Source organism: Procambarus clarkii, chromosome 55 (genome assembly GCF_040958095.1).
Source record: "Procambarus clarkii isolate CNS0578487 chromosome 55, FALCON_Pclarkii_2.0, whole genome shotgun sequence".
In the NCBI taxonomy this organism is placed as follows: Eukaryota; Metazoa; Arthropoda; class Malacostraca; order Decapoda; family Cambaridae; genus Procambarus; species Procambarus clarkii.
In genome coordinates, this window is record NC_091204.1 from 10,890,371 (window position 1) to 10,918,136 (window position 27,766).

General features: G+C 55.6%; 1 protein-coding gene across 3 annotated transcripts in view; it reads right to left on the reverse strand.

The window, feature by feature from the left end:
- Nucleotides 1-27,766, reverse strand: part of LOC123748291 (serine/arginine-rich splicing factor 4) — an 83,227-nt gene that overhangs the window by 11,600 nt on the left and 43,861 nt on the right. For all 3 annotated transcript variants that reach the window (XM_069305466.1, XM_069305467.1, XM_069305468.1), the window contains exons 5-8: nucleotides 25,198-25,271; nucleotides 21,146-21,316; nucleotides 2,765-2,884; nucleotides 1,562-1,789 (exon numbers count right to left, since the gene is read on the reverse strand). In XM_069305466.1, coding sequence (XP_069161567.1) covers nucleotides 1,562-1,789; nucleotides 2,765-2,884; nucleotides 21,146-21,316; nucleotides 25,198-25,271 — 593 coding nt within the window. The remainder of the gene's footprint in view (nucleotides 1-1,561; nucleotides 1,790-2,764; nucleotides 2,885-21,145; nucleotides 21,317-25,197; nucleotides 25,272-27,766) is intronic.

The following is a 27,766-nucleotide window of genomic DNA, read 5'->3' on the forward strand; positions in this document are numbered from 1 at the left end:
TGATGTTTATACAGTGTTCTCTGATTGTGCCTATGGCACCTCTGCTCTTCACTGGTTGAATTCTGCATTTTCTTCCATATCGTTCACTCCATTACGTTGTTATTTTACTGTGTAGGAGGCCTTGTGTGTGTTACTGTAAGGTGACAGAGGCCAAAACCGTCAGTAGTTTCAAAGCGTTATATGACAAAGAGTACTGGGAAGACGAGACACCACGAACATAGCTCTCTTCCTGTGACTACACTTAGGTAATTACACACACACACACACACACACACACACTGGAAAATATTGGAGGGGTGACAGGTAAGCTTCTATCATGGATGAAAAATTTTCTGACTGATAGAAAAATGAGGGCAGTAATCAGAGGCAATGTATCGGAATGGAGAAATGTCACAAGTGGAGTACCACAGGGCTCAGTTCTTGCACCAGTGATGTTTATTGTGTACATAAATGATCTACCAGTTGGTATACAGAATTATATGAACATGTTTGCTGATGATGCTAAGATAATAGGAAGGATAAGAAATTTAGATGACTGTCATGCCCTTCAAGAAGACCTGGACAAAATAAGTATATGGAGCACCACTTGGCAAATGGAATTTAATGTTAATAAATGTCATGTTATGGAATGTGGAATAGGAGAACATAGACCCCATACAACCTATATATTGTGAGAAATCTTTAAAGAATTCTGATAAAGAAAGAGATCTAGGAGTGGTTCTAGATAGAAAACTATCACCTGAGGACCACATAAAGAATATTGTGCGAGGAGCCTATGCCACGCTTTCTAACTTCAGAATTGCATTTAAATACATGGATGGCGATATACTAAAGAAATTGTTCATGACTTTTGTTAGGCCAAAGCTAGAATATGCAGCTGTTGTGTGGTGCCCATATCTTAAGAAGCACATCAACAAACTGGAAAAGGTGCAAAGACATGCTACTAAGTGGCTCCCAGAACTGAAGGGCAAGAGCTACGAGGAGAGGTTAGAAGCATTAAATATGCCAAAACTAGAAGACAGAAGAAAAAGAGGTGATATGATCACTACGTACAAAATAGTAACAGGACTTGATAAAATCGACAGGGAAGACTTCCTGAGACCTGGAACTTCAAGAACAAGAGGTCATAGATTTAAACTAGCTAAACACAGATGCCGAAGAAATATAAGAAAATTCACCTTCGCAAATAGAGTGGTAGACGGTTGGAACAAGTTAAGTGAGAAGGTGGTGGAGGCCAAGACCGTCAGTAGTTTCAAAGCGTTATATGACAAAGAGTGCTGGGAAGACGGGACACCACGAGCGTAGCTCTCATCCTGTAACTACTCTTAGGTAATTACACACACACACACACACACACACGCACGCACGCACGCACGCACGCACGCACACACACAGGTGGTGGAGGCCAAAACCGTCAGAAGTTTCAAAGCGTTATATGACAAAGAGTACTGGGAAGACAGGACACCACGAACATAGCTCTCATCCTGTAACTACACTTAGGTAATTACACACACACATACAAACTGTACTATACTATATAAACAGCAAATCCAAATCATACCTTGATTTCGATTTTTCCTTTGACTGGGAGCGCGACTGTGATTTGGACCTGGATTTGGACCTGGACTTGGACCTGGACTTAGATCTGGTCTTGGACCTGGTCTTGGATCTGGACTTCGATCTGGACTTGGACCTGGACTTGGACCTGGACTTGGACTTGGATCGCAGTCGCGAATGTGACCGAGATTTGGAGCGTGTCTTGGAGCGTGACTTCCTTGCCCGTCGATCTCTGCAAAATTAACAGAATTTAAAAAAAAAAAAATGGGAACGTGCCAAGCCGTTTCGACTTTATAGCATTCGGAAGGGGTCAGGATAAGGATTTGGGATGGGACGAAGGGTAAGGAATGGTGCCCAATCACTTGTGGACGGTCGGGGATTGAACGCCGGCCTGCATGAAGCGAGACCGTCGCTCCACCGTCCACCCCAAGTGGACGGTAGAGCGAGAGAGAGATAAACAGTGATGAAGATAAAGGCACTAAAGATGGTAGAGATAAACAGTGCCTCCAATCCTCAATGATGTCGGTAAATGCCACATGTACTTATAGGGGGTATGAGAAAGGGGAAGTGGTGAGTAGAGGAGCATTTTGGGACAAACGTGTGAGAGCATAATAATCGTGGGGCCAGATTCACGAAGCACTTACGCAAGCACTTAACCTGGGGGCCAGATTCACAAAGCACTTACGCAGACACTTACAAACCTGGGGGCCAGATTCACAAAGCACTTACGCAGACACTTACAAACCTGGGGGCCAGATTCACAAAGCACTTACGCAGACACTTACAAACCTGGGGCCAGATTCACGAAGCATTTACGCAAGCATTTAACCTGGAGGCCAGATTCACAAAGCAGTTACTCAAGCACTTACGAACCCAGAGGCCAGATTCACAAAGCAGTTACGCAAGCACTTATGAACCTGTCCATCTTTTCTCAATCTTTGGCGACTTTTTTTACAATTATTAAACAGTTAATGAGCTCCGAAGCACCAGGAGGCTGTTTATAACAATAACAACAGTTGATTGGCAAGTTTTCATGCTGGTAAACTGTTTAATAAATGTAACCAAAGCCGTCAAAGATTGTGGAAGGATACACACGTTCGTACGTACTTGCGTAACTGCTTCGTGAATCTGACCCCTGATGAAAACCCAACAGTTCAGTTGCATGAAGTCATGACGACCAGTCTCGCAAATAACACAAGCTACTAACCTTGAATGAGAACGACTGCGTGACCGAGACGGTGAGCGAGAACGTGATCGAGAACGAGAATGCGTTCGGGATCGTGACCTAGAATGGGAACGCGACCTTGATCGGCTCCGAGAACGAGATCTGAAAGGAAAGTGGCAATGTTTTATAAGTTAGTTTATACCACTTATGAACTAAGTCACAACATACAGTAATATTTTCTTATGCTATAGGTAAGTATATACAGTATATAAGACTGATACTTGAGGTTATCTCGAGATGATTTCGGGTCTTTTTTTTTTTTTTAGTCTCCGCGGCCCGGTCCTCGACCAGGCCTCCACCCCCAGGAAGCAGCCCGTGACAGCTGACTACCTCCCAGGTACCTATTTTACTGCTAACAGGGGCATAGGGTGAAAGAAACTCTGCCCGCTGTTTCTCGCCGGCGCCTGGGATCGAACCCAGGACCACAAGTCGAGCGTGCTGTCCGCTCGGCTGACAGGCTCCCACTGGATAGATTATACACTGGATAATCTATGCTATATTACACATACACTCGAATATGATCCGACCGAGCGGACAGCACACTGGACACGTGATCCTGATGTCCCGGGTTAAATCCAGGGCGCCGGCGAGAAACGATGGGCACAGTTTCTCTCACCCTATGCCCCTGTTACCTAGCAGTAAAATAGGTACCTGGGTGTTAGTCAGCTGTCACGGGCTGCTTCCTGGGGGTGGAGGCCTGGTCGAGGACCGGGCCGCGGGGACACTAAAGCCCCGAAATCAACTCAAGATAACCTCAAGAAGATAAAATGCATATTGCTAAAGCTGCAATATAACTTAGAGTAAACTACACATCGTTACGTCAAATAAACACCCAGCGTTGAATTTAACGAAACGCCATTCAATGAAAATGAACGCATAATGAAAATACATTCTCAAAGATGTAGAAGCCACAACAAAATCAGATGAGAAACAAAGGAAAAATACAAAAACTCATAAATAAATTGTTGGACATTGATAGGTTATCTCGAGATGATTTCGGGACTTAGCGTCCCCGCGGCCCGGTCCTCGACCAGGTTACCTTGAGATGATTTCGGGACTTAGCGTCCCCACGGCCCAGTCCTCGACCAGGTTATCTTGAGATGATTTCGGGACTTAGCGTCCCCGCGGCCCGGTCCTCGACCAGGTTACCTTGGGATGATTTCGGGACTTAGCGTCCCCGCGGCCCGGTCCTCGATCAGGTTACCTTGAGATGATTTCGGGACTTAGCGTCCCCGCGGCCCAGTCCTCGACCAGGTTATCTTGAGATGATTTCGGGGCTTAGCGTCCCTGCGGCCCGGTCCTCGACCAGGCCTCCACCCCCAGGAAGCAGCCCGTAGCAGCTGTCTAACTCCCAGGTATACCTATTTACCGCTAGGTGAACAGGTGCACCAGGATGAAAGAAACTCTGCCCATTTGTGATCGCCGCCGGGGATCGAACCCGGAACATCAGGACTATGAATCCTGAGTGCTGTCCACTCAGCCGTCTGACTCCCTGACAGCTGACAGCCAACCCCAGGCTCCCTGACAGCTGACAGCCAACCTCAGGCTCCCTGACAGCTGGCAGCCAACCTCAGGCTCCCTGACAGCTGGCAGCCAACCTCAGGCTCCCTGACAGCTGGCAGCCAACCTCAGGCTCCCTGACAGCTGGCAGCCAACCTCAGGCTCCCTGACAGCTGGCAGCCAACCTCAGGCTCCCTGACAGCTGACAGCCAACCCCAGGCTCCCTGACAGCTGACAGCCAACCCCAGGCTCCCTGACAGCTGGCAGCCAACCCCAGGCTCCCTGACAGCTGGCAGCCAACCCCAGGCTCCCTGACAGCCAACCTCAGGCTCCCTGACAGCTGGCAGCCAACCCCAGGCTCCCTGACAGCTGACAGCCAACCTCAGGCTCCCTGACAGCTGGCAGCCAACCTCAGGCTCCCTGACAGCTGGCAGCCAACCTCAGGCTCCCTGACAGCTGGCAGCCAACCTCAGGCTCCCTGACAGCTGACAGCCAACCTCAGGCTCCCTGACAGCTGGCAGCCAACCTCAGGCTCCCTGACAGCTGACAGCCAACCCCAGGCTCCCTGACAGCTGGCAGCCAACCCCAGGCTCCCTGACAGCTGGCAGCCAACCCCAGGCTCCCTGACAGCCAACCTCAGGCTCCCTGACAGCTGGCAGCCACCCTCAGGCTCCCTGACAGCTGGCAGCCAACCTCAGGCTCCCTGACAGCTGGCAGCCAACCTCAGGCTCCCTGACAGCTGGCAGCCAACCTCAGGCTCCCTGACAGCTGCAGCCAACCCCAGGCTCCCTGACAGCTGGCAGCCAACCCCAGGCTCCCTGACAGCTGGCAGCCAACCCCAGGCTCCCTGACAGCCAACCTCAGGCTCCCTGACAGCTGGCAGCCAACCCCAGGCTCCCTGACAGCCAACCTCAGGCTCCCTGACAGCTGGCAGCCAACCTCAGGCTCCCTGACAGCTGGCAGCCAACCTCAGGCTCCCTGACAGCCAACCCCAGGCTCCCTGACAGCTGACAGCCAACCTCAGGCTCCCTGACAGCTGGCAGCCAACCTCAGGCTCCCTGACAGCTGGCAGCCAACCTCAGGCTCCCTGACAGCTGGCAGCCAACCTCAGGCTCCCTGACAGCTGGCAGCCAACCCCAGGCTCCCTGACAGCTGGCAGCCAACCCCAGGCTCCCTGACAGCTGACAGCCAACCTCAGGCTCCCTGACAGCTGACAGCCAACCCCAGGCTCCCTGACAGCTGGCAGCCAACCTCAGGCTCCCTAACAGCTGACAGCCAACCCCAGGCTCCCTGACAGCTGGCAGCCAACCTCAGGCTCCCTGACAGCCAACCTCAGGCTCCCTGACAGCTGGCAGCCAACCCCAGGCTCCCTGACAGCTGGCAGCCAACCCCAGGCTCCCTGACAGCTGGCAGCCAACCCCAGGCTCCCTGACAGCTGGCAGCCAACCTCAGGCTCCCTGACAGCTGACAGCCAACCTCAGGCTCCCTGACAGCCAACCTCAGGCTCCCTGACAGCTGGCAGCCATCCCCAGGCTCCCTGACAGCTGGCAGCCAACCCCAGGCTCCCTGACAGCTGACAGCCAACCTCAGGCTCCCTGACAGCCAACCTCAGGCTCCCTGACAGCTGGCAGCCAACCCCAGGCTCCCTGACAGCAGGCAGCCAACCCCAGGCTCCCTGACAGCTGGCAGCCAACCCCAGGCTCCCTGACAGCTGGCAGCCAACCCCAGGCTCCCTGACAGCTGGCACCCAACCTCAGGCTCCCTGACAGCTGGCAGCCAACCCCAGGCTCCCTGACAGCCAACCCCAGGCTCCCTGACAGCTGGCAGCCAACCTCAGGCTCCCTGACAGCTGACAGCCAACCTCAGGCTCCCTGACAGCTGGCAACCATCCCCAGGCTCCCTGACAGCTGGCAGCCAACCCCAGGCTCCCTGACAGCTGACAGCCAACCTCAGGCTCCCTGACAGCCAACCCCAGGCTCCCTGACAGCTGACAGCCAACCTCAGGCTCCCTGACAGCCAACCCCAGACTCCCTGACAGCTGGCAGCCAACCTCCGGCTCCCTGACAGCTGGCAGCCAACCTCAGGCTCTCTGACAGCTGGCAGCCAACCTCAGGCTCCCTGACAGCCAACCCCAGACTCCCTGACAGCTGGCAGCCAACCTCCGGCTCCCTGACAGCTGGCAGCCAACCTCAGGCTCTCTGACAGCTGACAGCCAACCTCAGGCTCCCTGACAGCTGGCAGCCAACCCCAGGCTCCCTGACAGCTGGCAGCCAACCTCAGGCTCCCTGACAGCTGACAGCCAACCCCAGGCTCCCTGACAGCTGGCAGCCAACCTCAGGCTCCCTGACAGCTGACAGCCAACCTCAGGCTCCCTGACAGCTGACAGCCAACCCCAGGCTCCCTGACAGCTGGCAGCCAACCTCAGGCTCCCTGACAGCTGACAGCCAACCTCAGGCTCCCTGACAGCTGACAGCCAACCCCAGGCTCCCTGACAGCTGACAGCCAACCTCAGGCTCCCTGACAGCTGACAGCCAACCCCAGGCTCCCTGACGGCTGGCAGCCAACCTCAGGCTCCCTGTCAGCTGGCAGCCAACCTCAGGCTCCCTGACAGCTGGCAGCCAACCTCAGGCTCCCTGACAGCTGACAGCCAACCTCAGGCTCCCTGACAGCTGACAGCAACCCTCAGGCTCCCTGACAGCTGACAGCCAACCTCAGGCTCCCTGACAGCTGACAGCCAACCTCAGGCTCCCTGACAGCTGACAGCCAACCCCAGGCTCCCTGACAGCTGACAGCCAACCCCAGGCTCCCTGACAGCTGGCAGCCAACCCCAGGCTCCCTGACAGCTGACAGCCAACCTCAGGCTCCCTGACAGCCAACCTCAGGCTCCCTGACAGCCAACCTCAGGCTCCCTGACAGCTGACAGCCAACCTCAGGCTCCCTGACAGCTGGCAGCCAACCCCAGGCTCCCTGACAGCCAACCTCAGGCTCCCTGACAGCTGGCAGCCAACCTCAGGCTCCCTGACAGCTGGCAGCCAACCTCAGGCTCCCTGACAGCTGGCAGCCAACCTCAGGCTCCCTGACAGCTGGCAGCCAACCCCAGGCTCCCTGACAGCTGCAGCCAACCCCAGGCTCCCTGACAGCTGGCAGCCAACCCCAGGCTCCCTGACAGCTGGCAGCCAACCCCAGGCTCCCTGACAGCCAACCTCAGGCTCCCTGACAGCTGGCAGCCAACCCCAGGCTCCCTGACAGCCAACCTCAGGCTCCCTGACAGCTGGCAGCCAACCTCAGGCTCCCTGACAGCTGGCAGCCAACCTCAGGCTCCCTGACAGCTGGCAGCCAACCTCAGGCTCCCTGACAGCTGGCAGCCAACCTCAGGCTCCCTGACAGCTGGCAGCCAACCTCAGGCTCCCTGACAGCTGGCAGCCAACCTCAGGCTCCCTGACAGCTGGCAGCCAACCTCAGGCTCCCTGACAGTTGGCAGCCAACCCCAGGCTCCCTGACAGCTGGCAGCCAACCCCAGGCTCCCTGACAGCTGACAGCCAACCTCAGGCTCCCTGACAGCTGACAGCCAACCCCAGGCTCCCTGACAGCTGGCAGCCAACCTCAGGCTCCCTAACAGCTGACAGCCAACCCCAGGCTCCCTGACAGCTGGCAGCCAACCTCAGGCTCCCTGACAGCCAACCTCAGGCTCCCTGACAGCCAACCTCAGGCTCCCTGACAGCTGGCAGCCAACCCCAGGCTCCCTGACAGCTGGCAGCCAACGCCAGGCTCCCTGACAGCTGGCAGCCAACCCCAGGCTCCCTGACAGCTGGCAGCCAACCTCAGGCTCCCTGACAGCCAACCTCAGGCTCCCTGACAGCTGGCAGCCATCCCCAGGCTCCCTGACAGCTGGCAGCCAACCCCAGGCTCCCTGACAGCTGACAGCCAACCTCAGGCTCCCTGACAGCCAATCTCAGGCTCCCTGACAGCTGGCAGCCAACCCCAGGCTCCCTGACAGCAGGCAGCCAACCCCAGGCTCCCTGACAGCTGGCAGCCAACCCCAGGCTCCCTGACAGCTGGCAGCCAACCCCAGGCTCCCTGACAGCTGGCAGCCAACCTCAGGCTCCCTGACAGCTGGCAGCCAACCCCAGGCTCCCTGACAGCCAACCCCAGGCTCCCTGACAGCTGGCAGCCAACCTCAGGCTCCCTGACAGCTGACAGCCAACCTCAGGCTCCCTGACAGCTGGCAGCCATCCCCAGGCTCCCTGACAGCTGGCAGCCAACCCCAGGCTCCCTGACAGCTGACAGCCAACCCCAGGCTCCCTGACAGCCAACCCCAGGCTCCCTGACAGCCAACCCCAGGCTCCCTGACAGCTGACAGCCAACCTCAGGCTCCCTGACAGCCAACCCCAGACTCCCTGACAGCTGGCAGCCAACCTCCGGCTCCCTGACAGCTGGCAGCCAACCTCAGGCTCCCTGACAGCTGCAGCCAACCCCAGGCTCCCTGACAGCTGGCAGCCAACCCCAGGCTCCCTGACAGCTGGCAGCCAACCCCAGGCTCCCTGACAGCCAACCTCAGGCTCCCTGACAGCTGGCAGCCAACCCCAGGCTCCCTGACAGCCAACCTCAGGCTCCCTGACAGCTGGCAGCCAACCTCAGGCTCCCTGACAGCTGGCAGCCAACCTCAGGCTCCCTGACAGCCAACCCCAGGCTCCCTGACAGCTGACAGCCAACCTCAGGCTCCCTGACAGCTGGCAGCCAACCTCAGGCTCCCTGACAGCTGGCAGCCAACCTCAGGCTCCCTGACAGCTGGCAGCCAACCTCAGGCTCCCTGACAGCTGGCAGCCAACCCCAGGCTCCCTGACAGCTGGCAGCCAACCCCAGGCTCCCTGACAGCTGACAGCCAACCTCAGGCTCCCTGACAGCTGACAGCCAACCCCAGGCTCCCTGACAGCTGGCAGCCAACCTCAGGCTCCCTAACAGCTGACAGCCAACCCCAGGCTCCCTGACAGCTGGCAGCCAACCTCAGGCTCCCTGACAGCCAACCTCAGGCTCCCTGACAGCTGGCAGCCAACCCCAGGCTCCCTGACAGCTGGCAGCCAACCCCAGGCTCCCTGACAGCTGGCAGCCAACCCCAGGCTCCCTGACAGCTGGCAGCCAACCTCAGGCTCCCTGACAGCTGACAGCCAACCTCAGGCTCCCTGACAGCCAACCTCAGGCTCCCTGACAGCTGGCAGCCATCCCCAGGCTCCCTGACAGCTGGCAGCCAACCCCAGGCTCCCTGACAGCTGACAGCCAACCTCAGGCTCCCTGACAGCCAACCTCAGGCTCCCTGACAGCTGGCAGCCAACCCCAGGCTCCCTGACAGCAGGCAGCCAACCCCAGGCTCCCTGACAGCTGGCAGCCAACCCCAGGCTCCCTGACAGCTGGCAGCCAACCCCAGGCTCCCTGACAGCTGGCAGCCAACCCCAGGCTCCCTGACAGCCAACCTCAGGCTCCCTGACAGCTGGCAGCCAACCCCAGGCTCCCTGACAGCCAACCTCAGGCTCCCTGACAGCTGGCAGCCAACCTCAGGCTCCCTGACAGCTGGCAGCCAACCTCAGGCTCCCTGACAGCCAACCCCAGGCTCCCTGACAGCTGACAGCCAACCTCAGGCTCCCTGACAGCTGGCAGCCAACCTCAGGCTCCCTGACAGCTGGCAGCCAACCTCAGGCTCCCTGACAGCTGGCAGCCAACCTCAGGCTCCCTGACAGCTGGCAGCCAACCCCAGGCTCCCTGACAGCTGGCAGCCAACCCCAGGCTCCCTGACAGCTGACAGCCAACCTCAGGCTCCCTGACAGCTGACAGCCAACCCCAGGCTCCCTGACAGCTGGCAGCCAACCTCAGGCTCCCTAACAGCTGACAGCCAACCCCAGGCTCCCTGACAGCTGGCAGCCAACCTCAGGCTCCCTGACAGCCAACCTCAGGCTCCCTGACAGCTGGCAGCCAACCCCAGGCTCCCTGACAGCTGGCAGCCAACCCCAGGCTCCCTGACAGCTGGCAGCCAACCCCAGGCTCCCTGACAGCTGGCAGCCAACCTCAGGCTCCCTGACAGCTGACAGCCAACCTCAGGCTCCCTGACAGCCAACCTCAGGCTCCCTGACAGCTGGCAGCCATCCCCAGGCTCCCTGACAGCTGGCAGCCAACCCCAGGCTCCCTGACAGCTGACAGCCAACCTCAGGCTCCCTGACAGCCAACCTCAGGCTCCCTGACAGCTGGCAGCCAACCCCAGGCTCCCTGACAGCAGGCAGCCAACCCCAGGCTCCCTGACAGCTGGCAGCCAACCCCAGGCTCCCTGACAGCTGGCAGCCAACCCCAGGCTCCCTGACAGCTGGCACCCAACCTCAGGCTCCCTGACAGCTGGCAGCCAACCCCAGGCTCCCTGACAGCCAACCCCAGGCTCCCTGACAGCTGGCAGCCAACCTCAGGCTCCCTGACAGCTGACAGCCAACCTCAGGCTCCCTGACAGCTGGCAACCATCCCCAGGCTCCCTGACAGCTGGCAGCCAACCCCAGGCTCCCTGACAGCTGACAGCCAACCTCAGGCTCCCTGACAGCCAACCCCAGGCTCCCTGACAGCTGACAGCCAACCTCAGGCTCCCTGACAGCCAACCCCAGACTCCCTGACAGCTGGCAGCCAACCTCCGGCTCCCTGACAGCTGGCAGCCAACCTCAGGCTCTCTGACAGCTGGCAGCCAACCTCAGGCTCCCTGACAGCCAACCCCAGACTCCCTGACAGCTGGCAGCCAACCTCCGGCTCCCTGACAGCTGGCAGCCAACCTCAGGCTCTCTGACAGCTGACAGCCAACCTCAGGCTCCCTGACAGCTGGCAGCCAACCCCAGGCTCCCTGACAGCTGGCAGCCAACCTCAGGCTCCCTGACAGCTGACAGCCAACCCCAGGCTCCCTGACAGCTGGCAGCCAACCTCAGGCTCCCTGACAGCTGACAGCCAACCTCAGGCTCCCTGACAGCTGACAGCCAACCCCAGGCTCCCTGACAGCTGGCAGCCAACCTCAGGCTCCCTGACAGCTGACAGCCAACCTCAGGCTCCCTGACAGCTGACAGCCAACCCCAGGCTCCCTGACAGCTGACAGCCAACCTCAGGCTCCCTGACAGCTGACAGCCAACCCCAGGCTCCCTGACGGCTGGCAGCCAACCTCAGGCTCCCTGTCAGCTGGCAGCCAACCTCAGGCTCCCTGACAGCTGGCAGCCAACCTCAGGCTCCCTGACAGCTGACAGCCAACCTCAGGCTCCCTGACAGCTGACAGCAACCCTCAGGCTCCCTGACAGCTGACAGCCAACCTCAGGCTCCCTGACAGCTGACAGCCAACCTCAGGCTCCCTGACAGCTGACAGCCAACCCCAGGCTCCCTGACAGCTGACAGCCAACCCCAGGCTCCCTGACAGCTGGCAGCCAACCCCAGGCTCCCTGACAGCTGACAGCCAACCTCAGGCTCCCTGACAGCCAACCTCAGGCTCCCTGACAGCCAACCTCAGGCTCCCTGACAGCTGACAGCCAACCTCAGGCTCCCTGACAGCTGGCAGCCAACCCCAGGCTCCCTGACAGCCAACCTCAGGCTCCCTGACAGCTGGCAGCCAACCTCAGGCTCCCTGACAGCTGGCAGCCAACCTCAGGCTCCCTGACAGCTGGCAGCCAACCTCAGGCTCCCTGACAGCTGGCAGCCAACCCCAGGCTCCCTGACAGCTGCAGCCAACCCCAGGCTCCCTGACAGCTGGCAGCCAACCCCAGGCTCCCTGACAGCTGGCAGCCAACCCCAGGCTCCCTGACAGCCAACCTCAGGCTCCCTGACAGCTGGCAGCCAACCCCAGGCTCCCTGACAGCCAACCTCAGGCTCCCTGACAGCTGGCAGCCAACCTCAGGCTCCCTGACAGCTGGCAGCCAACCTCAGGCTCCCTGACAGCTGGCAGCCAACCTCAGGCTCCCTGACAGCTGGCAGCCAACCTCAGGCTCCCTGACAGCTGGCAGCCAACCTCAGGCTCCCTGACAGCTGGCAGCCAACCTCAGGCTCCCTGACAGCTGGCAGCCAACCTCAGGCTCCCTGACAGTTGGCAGCCAACCCCAGGCTCCCTGACAGCTGGCAGCCAACCCCAGGCTCCCTGACAGCTGACAGCCAACCTCAGGCTCCCTGACAGCTGACAGCCAACCCCAGGCTCCCTGACAGCTGGCAGCCAACCTCAGGCTCCCTAACAGCTGACAGCCAACCCCAGGCTCCCTGACAGCTGGCAGCCAACCTCAGGCTCCCTGACAGCCAACCTCAGGCTCCCTGACAGCCAACCTCAGGCTCCCTGACAGCTGGCAGCCAACCCCAGGCTCCCTGACAGCTGGCAGCCAACGCCAGGCTCCCTGACAGCTGGCAGCCAACCCCAGGCTCCCTGACAGCTGGCAGCCAACCTCAGGCTCCCTGACAGCCAACCTCAGGCTCCCTGACAGCTGGCAGCCATCCCCAGGCTCCCTGACAGCTGGCAGCCAACCCCAGGCTCCCTGACAGCTGACAGCCAACCTCAGGCTCCCTGACAGCCAATCTCAGGCTCCCTGACAGCTGGCAGCCAACCCCAGGCTCCCTGACAGCAGGCAGCCAACCCCAGGCTCCCTGACAGCTGGCAGCCAACCCCAGGCTCCCTGACAGCTGGCAGCCAACCCCAGGCTCCCTGACAGCTGGCAGCCAACCTCAGGCTCCCTGACAGCTGGCAGCCAACCCCAGGCTCCCTGACAGCCAACCCCAGGCTCCCTGACAGCTGGCAGCCAACCTCAGGCTCCCTGACAGCTGACAGCCAACCTCAGGCTCCCTGACAGCTGGCAGCCATCCCCAGGCTCCCTGACAGCTGGCAGCCAACCCCAGGCTCCCTGACAGCTGACAGCCAACCCCAGGCTCCCTGACAGCCAACCCCAGGCTCCCTGACAGCTGACAGCCAACCTCAGGCTCCCTGACAGCCAACCCCAGACTCCCTGACAGCTGGCAGCCAACCTCCGGCTCCCTGACAGCTGGCAGCCAACCTCAGGCTCCCTGACAGCTGCAGCCAACCCCAGGCTCCCTGACAGCTGGCAGCCAACCCCAGGCTCCCTGACAGCTGGCAGCCAACCCCAGGCTCCCTGACAGCCAACCTCAGGCTCCCTGACAGCTGGCAGCCAACCCCAGGCTCCCTGACAGCCAACCTCAGGCTCCTTGACAGCTGGCAGCCAACCTCAGGCTCCCTGACAGCTGGCAGCCAACCTCAGGCTCCCTGACAGCCAACCCCAGGCTCCCTGACAGCTGAGAGCCAACCTCAGGCTCCCTGACAGCTGGCAGCCAACCTCAGGCTCCCTGACAGCTGGCAGCCAACCTCAGGCTCCCTGACAGCTGGCAGCCAACCTCAGGCTCCCTGACAGCTGGCAGCCAACCCCAGGCTCCCTGACAGCTGGCAGCCAACCCCAGGCTCCCTGACAGCTGACAGCCAACCTCAGGCTCCCTGACAGCTGACAGCCAACCCCAGGCTCCCTGACAGCTGGCAGCCAACCTCAGGCTCCCTAACAGCTGACAGCCAACCCCAGGCTCCCTGACAGCTGGCAGCCAACCTCAGGCTCCCTGACAGCCAACCTCAGGCTCCCTGACAGCTGGCAGCCAACCCCAGGCTCCCTGACAGCTGGCAGCCAACCCCAGGCTCCCTGACAGCTGGCAGCCAACCCCAGGCTCCCTGACAGCTGGCAGCCAACCTCAGGCTCCCTGACAGCTGACAGCCAACCTCAGGCTCCCTGACAGCCAACCTCAGGCTCCCTGACAGCTGGCAGCCATCCCCAGGCTCCCTGACAGCTGGCAGCCAACCCCAGGCTCCCTGACAGCTGACAGCCAACCTCAGGCTCCCTGACAGCCAACCTCAGGCTCCCTGACAGCTGGCAGCCAACCCCAGGCTCCCTGACAGCAGGCAGCCAACCCCAGGCTCCCTGACAGCTGGCAGCCAACCCCAGGCTCCCTGACAGCTGGCAGCCAACCCCAGGCTCCCTGACAGCTGGCAGCCAACCTCAGGCTCCCTGACAGCTGGCAGCCAACCCCAGGCTCCCTGACAGCCAACCCCAGGCTCCCTGACAGCTGGCAGCCAACCTCAGGCTCCCTGACAGCTGACAGCCAACCTCAGGCTCCCTGACAGCTGGCAACCATCCCCAGGCTCCCTGACAGCTGGCAGCCAACCCCAGGCTCCCTGACAGCTGACAGCCAACCTCAGGCTCCCTGACAGCCAACCCCAGGCTCCCTGACAGCTGACAGCCAACCTCAGGCTCCCTGACAGCCAACCCCAGACTCCCTGACAGCTGGCAGCCAACCTCCGGCTCCCTGACAGCTGGCAGCCAACCTCAGGCTCTCTGACAGCTGACAGCCAACCTCAGGCTCCCTGACAGCTGGCAGCCAACCCCAGGCTCCCTGACAGCTGGCAGCCAACCTCAGGCTCCCTGACAGCTGACAGCCAACCCCAGGCTCCCTGACAGCTGGCAGCCAACCTCAGGCTCCCTGACAGCTGACAGCCAACCTCAGGCTCCCTGACAGCTGACAGCCAACCCCAGGCTCCCTGACAGCTGGCAGCCAACCTCAGGCTCCCTGACAGCTGACAGCCAACCTCAGGCTCCCTGACAGCTGACAGCCAACCCCAGGCTCCCTGACAGCTGACAGCCAACCTCAGGCTCCCTGACAGCTGACAGCCAACCCCAGGCTCCCTGACGGCTGGCAGCCAACCTCAGGCTCCCTGTCAGCTGGCAGCCAACCTCAGGCTCCCTGACAGCTGGCAGCCAACCTCAGGCTCCCTGACAGCTGACAGCCAACCTCAGGCTCCCTGACAGCTGACAGCAACCCTCAGGCTCCCTGACAGCTGACAGCCAACCTCAGGCTCCCTGACAGCTGACAGCCAACCTCAGGCTCCCTGACAGCTGACAGCCAACCCCAGGCTCCCTGACAGCTGACAGCCAACCCCAGGCTCCCTGACAGCTGGCAGCCAACCCCAGGCTCCCTGACAGCTGACAGCCAACCTCAGGCTCCCTGACAGCCAACCTCAGGCTCCCTGACAGCCAACCTCAGGCTCCCTGACAGCCAACCTCAGGCTCCCTGACAGCTGACAGCCAACCTCAGGCTCCCTGACAGCTGGCAGCCAACCCCAGGCTCCCTGACAGCCAACCTCAGGCTCCCTGACAGCTGGCAGCCAACCTCAGGCTCCCTGACAGCTGGCAGCCAACCTCAGGCTCCCTGACAGCTGGCAGCCAACCTCAGGCTCCCTGACAGCTGGCAGCCAACCCCAGGCTCCCTGACAGCTGCAGCCAACCCCAGGCTCCCTGACAGCTGGCAGCCAACCCCAGGCTCCCTGACAGCTGGCAGCCAACCCCAGGCTCCCTGACAGCCAACCTCAGGCTCCCTGACAGCTGGCAGCCAACCCCAGGCTCCCTGACAGCCAACCTCAGGCTCCCTGACAGCTGGCAGCCAACCTCAGGCTCCCTGACAGCTGGCAGCCAACCTCAGGCTCCCTGACAGCTGGCAGCCAACCTCAGGCTCCCTGACAGCTGGCAGCCAACCTCAGGCTCCCTGACAGCTGGCAGCCAACCTCAGGCTCCCTGACAGCTGGCAGCCAACCTCAGGCTCCCTGACAGTTGGCAGCCAACCCCAGGCTCCCTGACAGCTGGCAGCCAACCCCAGGCTCCCTGACAGCTGACAGCCAACCTCAGGCTCCCTGACAGCTGACAGCCAACCCCAGGCTCCCTGACAGCTGGCAGCCAACCTCAGGCTCCCTAACAGCTGACAGCCAACCCCAGGCTCCCTGACAGCTGGCAGCCAACCTCAGGCTCCCTGACAGCCAACCTCAGGCTCCCTGACAGCCAACCTCAGGCTCCCTGACAGCTGGCAGCCAACCCCAGGCTCCCTGACAGCTGGCAGCCAACCCCAGGCTCCCTGACAGCTGGCAGCCAACCTCAGGCTCCCTGACAGCCAACCTCAGGCTCCCTGACAGCTGGCAGCCATCCCCAGGCTCCCTGACAGCTGGCAGCCAACCCCAGGCTCCCTGACAGCTGACAGCCAACCTCAGGCTCCCTGACAGCCAATCTCAGGCTCCCTGACAGCTGGCAGCCAACCCCAGGCTCCCTGACAGCAGGCAGCCAACCCCAGGCTCCCTGACAGCTGGCAGCCAACCCCAGGCTCCCTGACAGCTGGCAGCCAACCCCAGGCTCCCTGACAGCTGGCAGCCAACCCCAGGCTCCCTGACAGCTGGCAGCCAACCTCAGGCTCCCTGACAGCTGGCAGCCAACCCCAGGCTCCCTGACAGCCAACCCCAGGCTCCCTGACAGCTGGCAGCCAACCTCAGGCTCCCTGACAGCTGACAGCCAACCTCAGGCTCCCTGACAGCTGGCAGCCATCCCCAGGCTCCCTGACAGCTGGCAGCCAACCCCAGGCTCCCTGACAGCTGACAGCCAACCTCAGGCTCCCTGACAGCCAACCCCAGGCTCCCTGACAGCTGACAGCCAACCTCAGGCTCCCTGACAGCCAACCCCAGACTCCCTGACAGCTGGCAGCCAACCTCCGGCTCCCTGACAGCTGGCAGCCAACCTCAGGCTCTCTGACAGCTGGCAGCCAACCTCAGGCTCCCTGACAGCCAACCCCAGACTCCCTGACAGCTGGCAGCCAACCTCCGGCTCCCTGACAGCTGGCAGCCAACCTCAGGCTCTCTGACAGCTGACAGCCAACCTCAGGCTCCCTGACAGCTGGCAGCCAACCCCAGGCTCCCTGACAGCTGGCAGCCAACCTCAGGCTCCCTGACAGGTGACAGCCAACCCCAGGCTCCCTGACAGCTGGCAGCCAACCTCAGGCTCCCTGACAGCTGACAGCCAACCTCAGGCTCCCTGACAGCTGACAGCCAACCCCAGGCTCCCTGACAGCTGGCAGCCAACCTCAGGCTCCCTGACAGCTGACAGCCAACCTCAGGCTCCCTGACAGCTGACAGCCAACCCCAGGCTCCCTGACAGCTGACAGCCAACCCCAGGCTCCCTGACAGCTGACAGCCAACCCCAGGCTCCCTGACGGCTGGCAGCCAACCTCAGGCTCCCTGTCAGCTGGCAGCCAACCTCAGGCTCCCTGACAGCTGGCAGCCAACCTCAGGCTCCCTGACAGCTGACAGCCAACCTCAGGCTCCCTGACAGCTGACAGCAACCCTCAGGCTCCCTGACAGCTGACCGCCAACCTCAGGCTCCCTGACAGCTGACAGCCAACCTCAGGCTCCCTGACAGCTGACAGCCAACCCCAGGCTCCCTGACAGCTGACAGCCAACCCCAGGCTCCCTGACAGCTGGCAGCCAACCCCAGGCTCCCTGACAGCTGACAGCCAACCTCAGGCTCCCTGACAGCCAACCTCAGGCTCCCTGACAGCCAACCTCAGGCTCCCTGACAGCTGACAGCCAACCTCAGGCTCCCTGACAGCTGGCAGCCAACCCCAGGCTCCCTGACAGCTGGCAGCCAACCTCAGGCTCCCTGACAGCTGGCAGCCAACCCCAGGCTCCCTGACAGCTGGCAGCCAACCCCAGGCTCCCTGACAGCTGGCAGCCAACCCCAGGCTCCCTGACAGCTGGCAGCCAACCCCAGGCTCCCTGACAGCTGGCAGCCAACCTCAGGCTCCCTGACAGCTGACAGCCAACCTCAGGCTCCCTGACAGCTGGCAGCCATCCCCAGGCTCCCTGACAGCTGGCAGCCAACCCCAGGCTCCCTGACAGCTGACAGCCAACCTCAGGCTCCCTGACAGCCAACCTCAGGCTCCCTGACAGCTGGCAGCCAACCCCAGGCTCCCTGACAGCTGGCAGCCAACCCCAGGCTCCCTGACAGCTGGCAGCCAACCCCAGGCTCCCTGACAGCTGGCAGCCAACCCCAGGCTCCCTGACAGCTGGCAGCCAACCCCAGGCTCCCTGACAGCCAACCCCAGGCTCCCTGACAGCTGGCAGCCAACCTCAGGCTCCCTGACAGCTGACAGCCAACCTCAGGCTCCCTGACAGCTGGCAGCCATCCCCAGGCTCCCTGACAGCTGGCAGCCAACCCCAGGCTCCCTGACAGCTGACAGCCAACCTCAGGCTCCCTGACAGCTGGCAGCCAACCCCAGGCTCCCTGACAGCTGACAGCCAACCTCAGGCTCCCTGACAGCTGGCAGCCAACCTCAGGCTCCCTGACAGCTGGCAGCCAACCTCAGGCTCCCTGACAGCTGACAGCCAACCTCAGGCTCCCTGACAGCCGGCAGCCAACCCCAGGCTCCCTGACAGCTGGCAGCCAACCCCAGGCTCCCTGACAGCTGACAGCCAACCTCAGGCTCCCTGACAGCTGGCAGCCAACCTCAGGCTCCCTGACAGCTGGCAGCCAACCCCAGGCTCCCTGACAGCTGGCAGCCAACCTCAGGCTCCCTGACAGCTGGCAGCCAACCCCAGGCTCCCTGACAGCCAACCCCAGGCTCCCTGACAGCTGACAGCCAACCTCAGGCTCCCTGACAGCTGGCAGCCAACCCCAGGCTCCCTGACAGCTGGCAGCCAACCCCAGGCTCCCTGACAGCTGACAGCCAACCTCAGGCTCCCTGACAGCTGACAGCCAACCCCAGGCTCCCTGACAGCTGACAGCCAACCTCAGGCTCCCTGACAGCTGGCAGCCAACCTCAGGCTCCCTGACAGCTGACAGCCAACCTCAGGCTCCCTGACAGCCAACCTCAGGCTCCCTGACAGCTGGCAGCCATTCCCAGGCTCCCTGACAGCTGGCAGCCAACCCCAGGCTCCCTGACAGCTGACAGCCAACCTCAGGCTCCCTGACAGCTGGCAGCCAACCCCAGGCTCCCTGACAGCTGGCAGCCAACCTCAGGCTCCCTGACAGCTGGCAGCCAACCCCAGGCTCCCTGACAGCCAACCCCAGGCTCCCTGACAGCTGGCAGCCAACCTCAGGCTCCCTGACAGCCAACCTCAGGCTCCCTGACAGCCAACCTCAGGCTCCCTGACAGCTGGCAGCCATCCCCAGGCTCCCTGACAGCTGACAGCCAACCTCAGGCTCCCTGACAGCCAACCTCAGGCTCCCTGACAGCTGGCAGCCAACCCCAGGCTCCCTGACAGCTGACAGCCAACCTCAGGCTCCCTGACAGCTGGCAGCCAACCTCAGGCTCCCTGACAGCTGGCAGCCAACCTCAGGTTCCCTGACAGCTGACAGCCAACCTCAGGCTCCCTGACAGCTGGCAGCCAACCCCAGGCTCCCTGACAGCTGGCAGCCAACCCCAGGCTCCCTGACAGCTGACAGCCAACCTCAGGCTCCCTGACAGCTGGCAGCCAACCTCAGGCTCCCTGACAGCTGGCAGCCAACCTCAGGCTCCCTGACAGCTGGCAGCCAATCTCAGGCTCCCTGACAGCTGGCAGCCAACCCCAGGCTCCCTGACAGCTGGCAGCCAACCTCAGGCTCCCTGACAGCTGACAGCCAACCTCAGGCTCCCTGACAGCTGGCAGCCATCCCCAGGCTCCCTGACAGCTGGCAGCCAACCCCAGGCTCCCTGACAGCTGACAGTCAACCTCAGGCTCCCTGACAGCTGGCAGCCAACCCCAGGCTCCCTGACAGCCAACCTCAGGCTCCCTGACAGCTGGCAGCCAACCTCAGGCTCCCTGACAGCTGGCAGCCAACCTCAGGCTCCCTGACAGCTGACAGCCAACCTCAGGCTCCCTGACAGCTGGCAGCCAACCCCAGGCTCCCTGACAGCTGGCAGCCAACCCCAGGCTCCCTGACAGCTGACAGCCAACCTCAGGCTCCCTGACAGCTGGCAGCCAACCTCAGGCTCCCTGACAGCTGGCAGCCAACCCCAGTCTCCCTGACAGCTGGCAGCCAACCTCAGGCTCCCTGACAGCTGGCAGCCAACCCCAGGCTCCCTGACAGCCAACCCCAGGCTCCCTGACAGCCAACCTCAGGCTCCCTGACAGCTGGCAGCCAACCCCAGGCTCCCTGACAGCTGGCAGCCAACCCCAGGCTCCCTGACAGCTGACAGTCAACCTCAGGCTCCCTGACAGCTGGCAGCCAACCCCAGGCTCCCTGACAGCTGGCAGCCAACCTCAGGCTCCCTGACAGCTAACTTCAGGCTCCCGTGAGAGCTGACAGCCATCCTCAGGCTCCTTGACAGATTCCTTGACAGTTCTAAATTCTACCACCAGTGGACTTCATACCTTAATAACAATCAGAATCTTCCTTACACCACTACACATAAATCTTACTTTTCAATCTGACATGCAAAGGCGTTTCCCTTAATATCACACAAATGTTGTAAATTAGTAAACATTAAGATTAAATAAAGTTCTTTTTTTTCCTGAGGATATGTTAATAAAAGTGTATGACTAGTACATCAAAACTGTCCTCCAGAAGAGCTCAAAATTCATCCTTTAATCTCACCTAGAGCGTGAACGAGATCCTGAAGATGATCTCGAGTATGGGTCGCCGAGACGAGTCATCGAGCATAAAATTCAGTACAAAATTGATCCTTTAATCTCACCTAGAGCGTGAACGAGACCTAGATCTCGATCTTGAAGAAGATCTCGAGTGCGATCTGCGAGGTCGCCGAGACGAGTCGTTGAGCATAAAATTCAGTACAAAATTGATCCTTTAATCTCACCTAGAGCGTGAACGAGACCTAGATCTCGATCTTGAAGAAGATCTCGAGTGCGATCTGCGAGGTCGCCGAGACTAGTCGTTGAGCATAAAATTCAGTACAAAATTGATCCTTTAATCTCACCTAGATCTCGATCTTGAAGAAGATCTCGAGTGCGATCTGCGAGGTCGCCGAGACGAGTCGTTGAGCATAAAATTCAGTACAAAATTGATCCTTTAATCTCACCTAGAGCGTGAACGAGACCTAGATCTCGATCTTGAAGAAGATCTCGAGTGCGATCTGCGAGGTCGCCGAGACGAGTCGTTGAGCAGATGAATACGTCGCCCGTGCAGCTCCTTGCCATCCAGCTTGTTGATGGCACCCTTCATATCAGCATAAGTGGCAAACTCAACAACTCTGCAGAAACAAACAATGCTAATTATGATTTGAAAATAACATTAGACCACCTAATTAACTCCCTCAAGCATCTAAGAACACTTATCAACTCCCGTTGACCAGACCACACGCTAGAAAGTGAAGGGACGACGACGTTTCAGTCCAGGACGAACCGAAACGTCGTCGTCCCTTCACTTTCTAGTGTGTGGTCTGGTCAACATATTTCAGCCACGTTATTGTGACTCCACTTCTGTATAAACTCAAGACTAGTGCTTTGGATTAGTCTCTAAAGGTCACGTTCACATTTCTAAAACTGTGTGTGTGTGTGTGTGTGTGTGTGTGTGTGTGTGTGTGTGTGTGTGTGTGTGTGTGTGTGTGTGTGTGTGTGTGTGTGTGTAATTACCTAAGTGTAATTACCTAAGTGTAGTTACAGGATGAGAGCTACGCTCGTGGTGTCCCGTCTTCCCAGCACTCTGTCATATAACGCTTTGAAACTACTGACGGTCTTGGCCTCCACCACCTTCTCACTTAACTTGTTCCAACCGTCTACCACTCTATTTGCGAAGGTGAATTTTCTTATATTTCTTCGGCATCTGTGTTTAGCTAGTTTAAATCTATGACCTCTTGTTCTTGAAGTTCCAGGTCTCAGGAAGTCTTCCCTGTCGATTTTATCAATTCCTGTTACTATTTTGTACGTAGTGATCATATCACCTCTTTTTCTTCTGTCTTCTAGTTTTGGCATATTTAATGCTTCTAACCTCTCCTCGTAGCTCTTGCCCTTCAGTTCTGGGAGCCACTTAGTAGCATGTCTTTGCACCTTTTCCAGTTTGTTGATGTGCTTCTTAAGATATGGGCACCACACAACAGCTGCATATTCTAGCTTTGGCCTAACAAAAGTCATGAACAATTTCTTTAGTATATCGCCATCCATGTATTTAAATGCAATTCTGAAGTTAGAAAGCATAGCATAGGCTCCTTGCACAATATTCTTTATGTGGTCCTCAGGTGATAGTTTTCTATCTAGAACCACTCCTAGATCTCTTTCTTTATCAGAATTCTTTAAAGATTTCTCACATAATATATAGGTTGTGTGGGGTCTATGTTCTCCTATTCCACATTCCATAACATGGCATTTATTTACATTAAATTCCATTTGCCAAGTGGTGCTCCATATACTTATTTTGTCCAGGTCTTCTTGAAGGGCATGACAGTCATCTAAATTTCTTATCCTTCCTATTATCTTAGCATCATCAGCAAACATGTTCATATAATTCTGTATACCAACTGGTAGATCATTTATGTAGACAATAAACATCACTGGTGCAAGAACTGAACCCTGTGGTACTCCACTTGTGACATTTCTCCATTCCGATACATTGCCTCTGATTACTGCCCTCATTTTTCTATCAGTCAGAAAATTTATCATCCATGTTAGAAGCTTACCTGTCACCCCTCCAATATTTTCCAGTTTCCAGAACAACCTCTTATGTGGAACTCTGTCGAAAGCCTTTTTTAGGTCCAGATAGATGCAGTCAACCCAACCATCTCTTTCCTGTAATATCTCTGTGGCTCGATCATAGAAACTGAGTAAATTCGATACACAGGATCTTCCAGATCGAAAACCATACTGTCTGTCTGATATTATATCATTTCTCTCCAGGTGTTCTACCCATTTAGTTTTGATTAGCTTTTCCAATACTTTCACTATTACACTTGTCAATGATACAGGTCTATAATTGAGGGGGTCTTCCCTGCTGCCACTTTTGTAGATTGGAACTATGTTAGCCTGTTTCCACACGTCTGCTACGATACCTGTACACAGGGATGCCTGAAAGATCAGGTGAAGTGGAATGCTGAGCTCAGATGCACATTCTCTCAGAACCCATGGTGAAACGCCATCTGGGCCAGCTGCTTTGTTCTTCCCGAGCTCCTTTAGCATAATTTCCACTTCATCTCTAGACACCTCTATCCGCTCAAATGTTGTTCTCTGGAATTCTTATTGTGTCTGGTTCTCTGAAGATTTCATTTTGTACAAACACACTTTGGAACTTTTCATTTAATGTTTCACACATTTCCTTTTCATTTTCCGTGAATCTGTTTCCCATTTTCAACCTCTGGATATTATCCTTTACCTGCAATTTGTTGTTTATGAATTTGTAGAATAGGCCCGGTTCTGTTTTACATTTATCTGCTATCCCTTTTTCAAAATTTCTTTCTGCCTCTCTCCTTACTGCTGTATAGTTGTTTCTCGCATCTTTGTATCGCTGGTATGTTTGGGGGTTTGGCCTCTTCCTATACTGATCCCATTTTTGTGTCTTTTGGTCTCTTGCCCTCTCACAATTTCTGTCGAACCAATCCTGTTTTCTGGCCCTGCATCTCTGTTTTGGTATGAATGTTTGTGTGCCTTCCTCGTATAGTTTTAAAAATTTGGCATACATTTCATTTACTTCCCTGCCTAGCAACAATTCTGCCCAATTACACTCATTAAAAAAATTTCGAAGTTCCCCATAGTTGCCTCTCTTTAAATCGAGTTTATCAACTGTTTCAATGTCCCCATTTTCTTCTAGATGATATCTTAAAGCATATTTTATGTCTAACAGGACGTGATCACTCTTTCCCAAGGGAGGAAGGTACTGGATGTCAAAAATCTCTTCTTCTTTCCTGGTGAATACTAGATCCAGTACTGACGGTATATCTCCTTCCTTCATTCTTGTGGCTTGCTTTGTGTTGATACAAGAATGTCTCCAGAATGAGGTTCACAAATCTGCATGTCCAAAAGTCCTCCGTTCTTGCTTCATAGGCCTCCCAGTCTATTGCTCTAAAGTTGAAGTCCCCCAGTATCAACAGTCGTGATTTATCTTTATCTGCTTGTACAATAATATCTCTCATGACCATTATGAGGCCCTCTCGTTTGTCATCCAGTTCTTCCTTTGTCCATGTGTTGCTTGCTGGTGGGCTGTAGGTATTTACAATTATCAGCTTATCATCCTGATTCCAGACGTGCAATGCCATTATGTCAATATCTCGAGGGTTTTCAAATATTAACTCTTTTACCTTTAGGTGTTTTTTCACCAGTACAGCCACTCCTCCTCCCTTCCTAGTTTTCCTGTCACATCTCCAAACTGAGTAGCCTCTTGGGAATATGACTTCATTTATTATATTTCCTTCAAGTTTCGTCTCTGATAATGCAACAATATCTGGGACCCTAAGCTGGATTATATCTTGCAACTCCAAAGTTTTTGACCTCACTCCATCTATGTTGGTATATACAATTTTCAGGAACATGTTCCCTTTTCCTTTGCTCTTTACTCCCCCTTCCACTACTGATCTTGTTGCTTTGTTTTTATGTACCATTTCACAAGCTTTCCAGTCCCTGTCACTTTGTAAAAAAAAGAATTTCTGTCTTCTTCATTTCTATCCCCATTTAGAGTGTGTAATTACCTAAGTGTAGTTACAGGATGAGAGCTACGCTCGTGGTGTCCCGTCTTCCCAGCACTCTGTCATATAACGCTTTGAAACTACTGACGGTCTTGGCCTCCACCACCTTCTCACTTAACTTGTTCCAACCGTCTACCACTCTATTTGCGAAGGTGAATTTTCTTATATTTCTTCGGCATCTGTGTTTAGCTAGTTTAAATCTATGACCTCTTGTTCTTGAAGTTCCAGGTCTCAGGAAGTCTTCCCTGTCGATTTTATCAAGTCCTGTTACTATTTTGTACGTAGTGATCATATCACCTCTTTTTCTTCTGTCTTCTAGTTTTGGCATATTTAATGCTTCTAACCTCTCCTCGTAGCGTGTGTGTGTGTGTGTGTGTGTGTGTGTGTGTGTGTGTGTGTGTGTGTATAATGAACATATTTAATGTGAACAATAACTTAACGTACAACGAAATAATGGCGTTTACCCTTCATTTCTCCTGTGCTTGTGGGCATCGGCGTAGGTCACCTCCCCTGCCTGACGCATGAAGTCTTTCAGATCCTGCCAATGGTAAATTTAACACACAATTAATCATCACAACAATACAATTATACCACAAGAAACTTTATGACTTATAAGTCCTTATCAAATTAACTCTATGACAACATAGGATGTCTCAATTTTATACTATTTACAAAAATTATGAATAGAACCTTCTTGAATTAAAAAAACATAAAAAACCAGTTTGAGGAATTACGAACTCAAAAGCTCAGGTCAAAACAGAAGAATAATCTGAATTTCTAGAATGAGAGCACTAAAAATCTGTATCAAGATTCACACCATAAACATTTAGTCCTATCTTTACGGAAATATATATATATATATATATATATATATATATATATATATATATATATATATAGTTAAGGAGTGAGCATTTAGTACGCTTTATTCCTGAAATGAAGATACACATGGAACACCACAACAACAACAAAAAGGCATTCACATATTGAAAGAATTATGCCACAATAGTTGCTCTAAAAATGAATGCTGGACTGACAACAATTAATAGAAATTGTCATAATCCCAACTCTAGGAATACTACATACGTTAATAGGCCAATTCAGCAGTCCAGTCAAGTACCCTGATTTACCTGTCCTGGTTTTTGGGGGTCAGTAATTCAAGGGAAATGCGGAGGCGTTACTCAAGGGCGCGAGGTCGCCCGCACCCAGTACCACGAGGCCGACATCTCTCACCACTCGGCCCCGGTAAAGGGCCAGCCCTAAGGTGTTATCAACCCTGGTGGAGGGAGGTGGGGTGTAGGGGGGTGGGGGAGAGGGGGGAGGTGGTACTCCACCCCCTCCACTAGAGCTACCGGTACACACACACAGATGATGCGCAGAGCAGCTACGCCAGCCTCGCTACAAGGCCGTAACGGAAGACGACAGACAGTCAACGAATGAGCTGATTTTGTGTGTGGTCAGGTAAGGAAAGGCTGGCTTGAGCTGGCACTTCTCGCGTGTGTTCCAACTCAGGATGGTCCTAGGATCTGGCCAGCACGACACTGCGCGTCCATCCTCCTCCTCCTTCAAGCCTCAAGCTAGGACCTCGCGTTCTCTCTCTTACGTTGTCTTAAAAAGACATTTTTAGGATTAGCAGCATCTTTAGAAGGCTACTAATGTAGAGTATGTCTAAATGAACCCCACTTAAACATCACTACCTCAAAACTCCTACCAATCTTTTCCAATCCAATGTAAAATGTGTCCTTATCAAATAAATGTGTGTGTGTGTGTATATATTATATATATTATATATATATATATATATATATATATATATATATATATATATATATATATATATATATATAATATAATATATATAACTATTATATATAATTATGTATATATATAATTATATACATTATTATTATATATATAATAATAATGTAATATATATATATATATATATATATATATATATATATATATATATATATATATATATATATATATATATATATATTATATATATATATATATATGTCGTACCTAGTAGCCAGAACGCACTTCTCAGCCGCCTACTATGCAAGGCCCGATTTGCCTAATAAGCCAAGTTTTCCTGAATTAATATATTTTCTCTAATTTTTTTCTTATGAAATGATAAAGCTTCCCATTTCATTATGTATGAGGTTAATTTTTTTTTATTGGAGTTAATATTAATGTAGATATATGACCGAACCTAACCAACCCTACCTAACCTAACCTATCTTATCTTTATAGGTTAGGTTAGGTTAGGTAACCAAAAAAGTTAGGTTAGGTTAGGTTAGGTAGGTTAGGTAGTCGAAAAACAACTAATTCATAAAAACTTGGCTTATTAGGCAATTCGGGCCTTGCATAATAGGCTGAGAAGTGCGTTCTGGCTACTAGGTACGACATATATATATTATATATATATATATATATATATATATATATATATATATATATATATATATATATATATATATATATATATATATATATATATATATATATATATATGTATGTATGTATGTATGTATGTTGTATATGCAGCCGATGAGGCACAGTAACGTGGCTGAATATGTGACGACTAAACCGCACACCAAAAGATGATGAGACAACGATGTTTCGGTCCCTTCTGAACCATTATCAAGTCAACGATGAAACGTCAACGACTCGTCCTCATCTGGTGTGAATGTGAGTCTTCATATATATATATATATATATATATATATATATATATATATATTCAGCGCTGTTATTGTGACTCATCATCAGAATATATATAGTATATATATATATAAAACTGAAAACTCCACACCCCAGAAGTGACTCGAACCCATATGGTTAGGAGCAACGTGCACCTGGTGTACAGGAGACCTTAACCACTCGACCATCACGACCGTTCATGGTCGAGTGCTTAAGGTCTCTTGTACACCAGTTGCACGTTGCTCCTGGCCGTATGGGTTCGAGTCACTTCTGGGGTGTGGAGTTTTCAGTTGCATAAATGCCTGGGGGGGACCATTCAGGCTT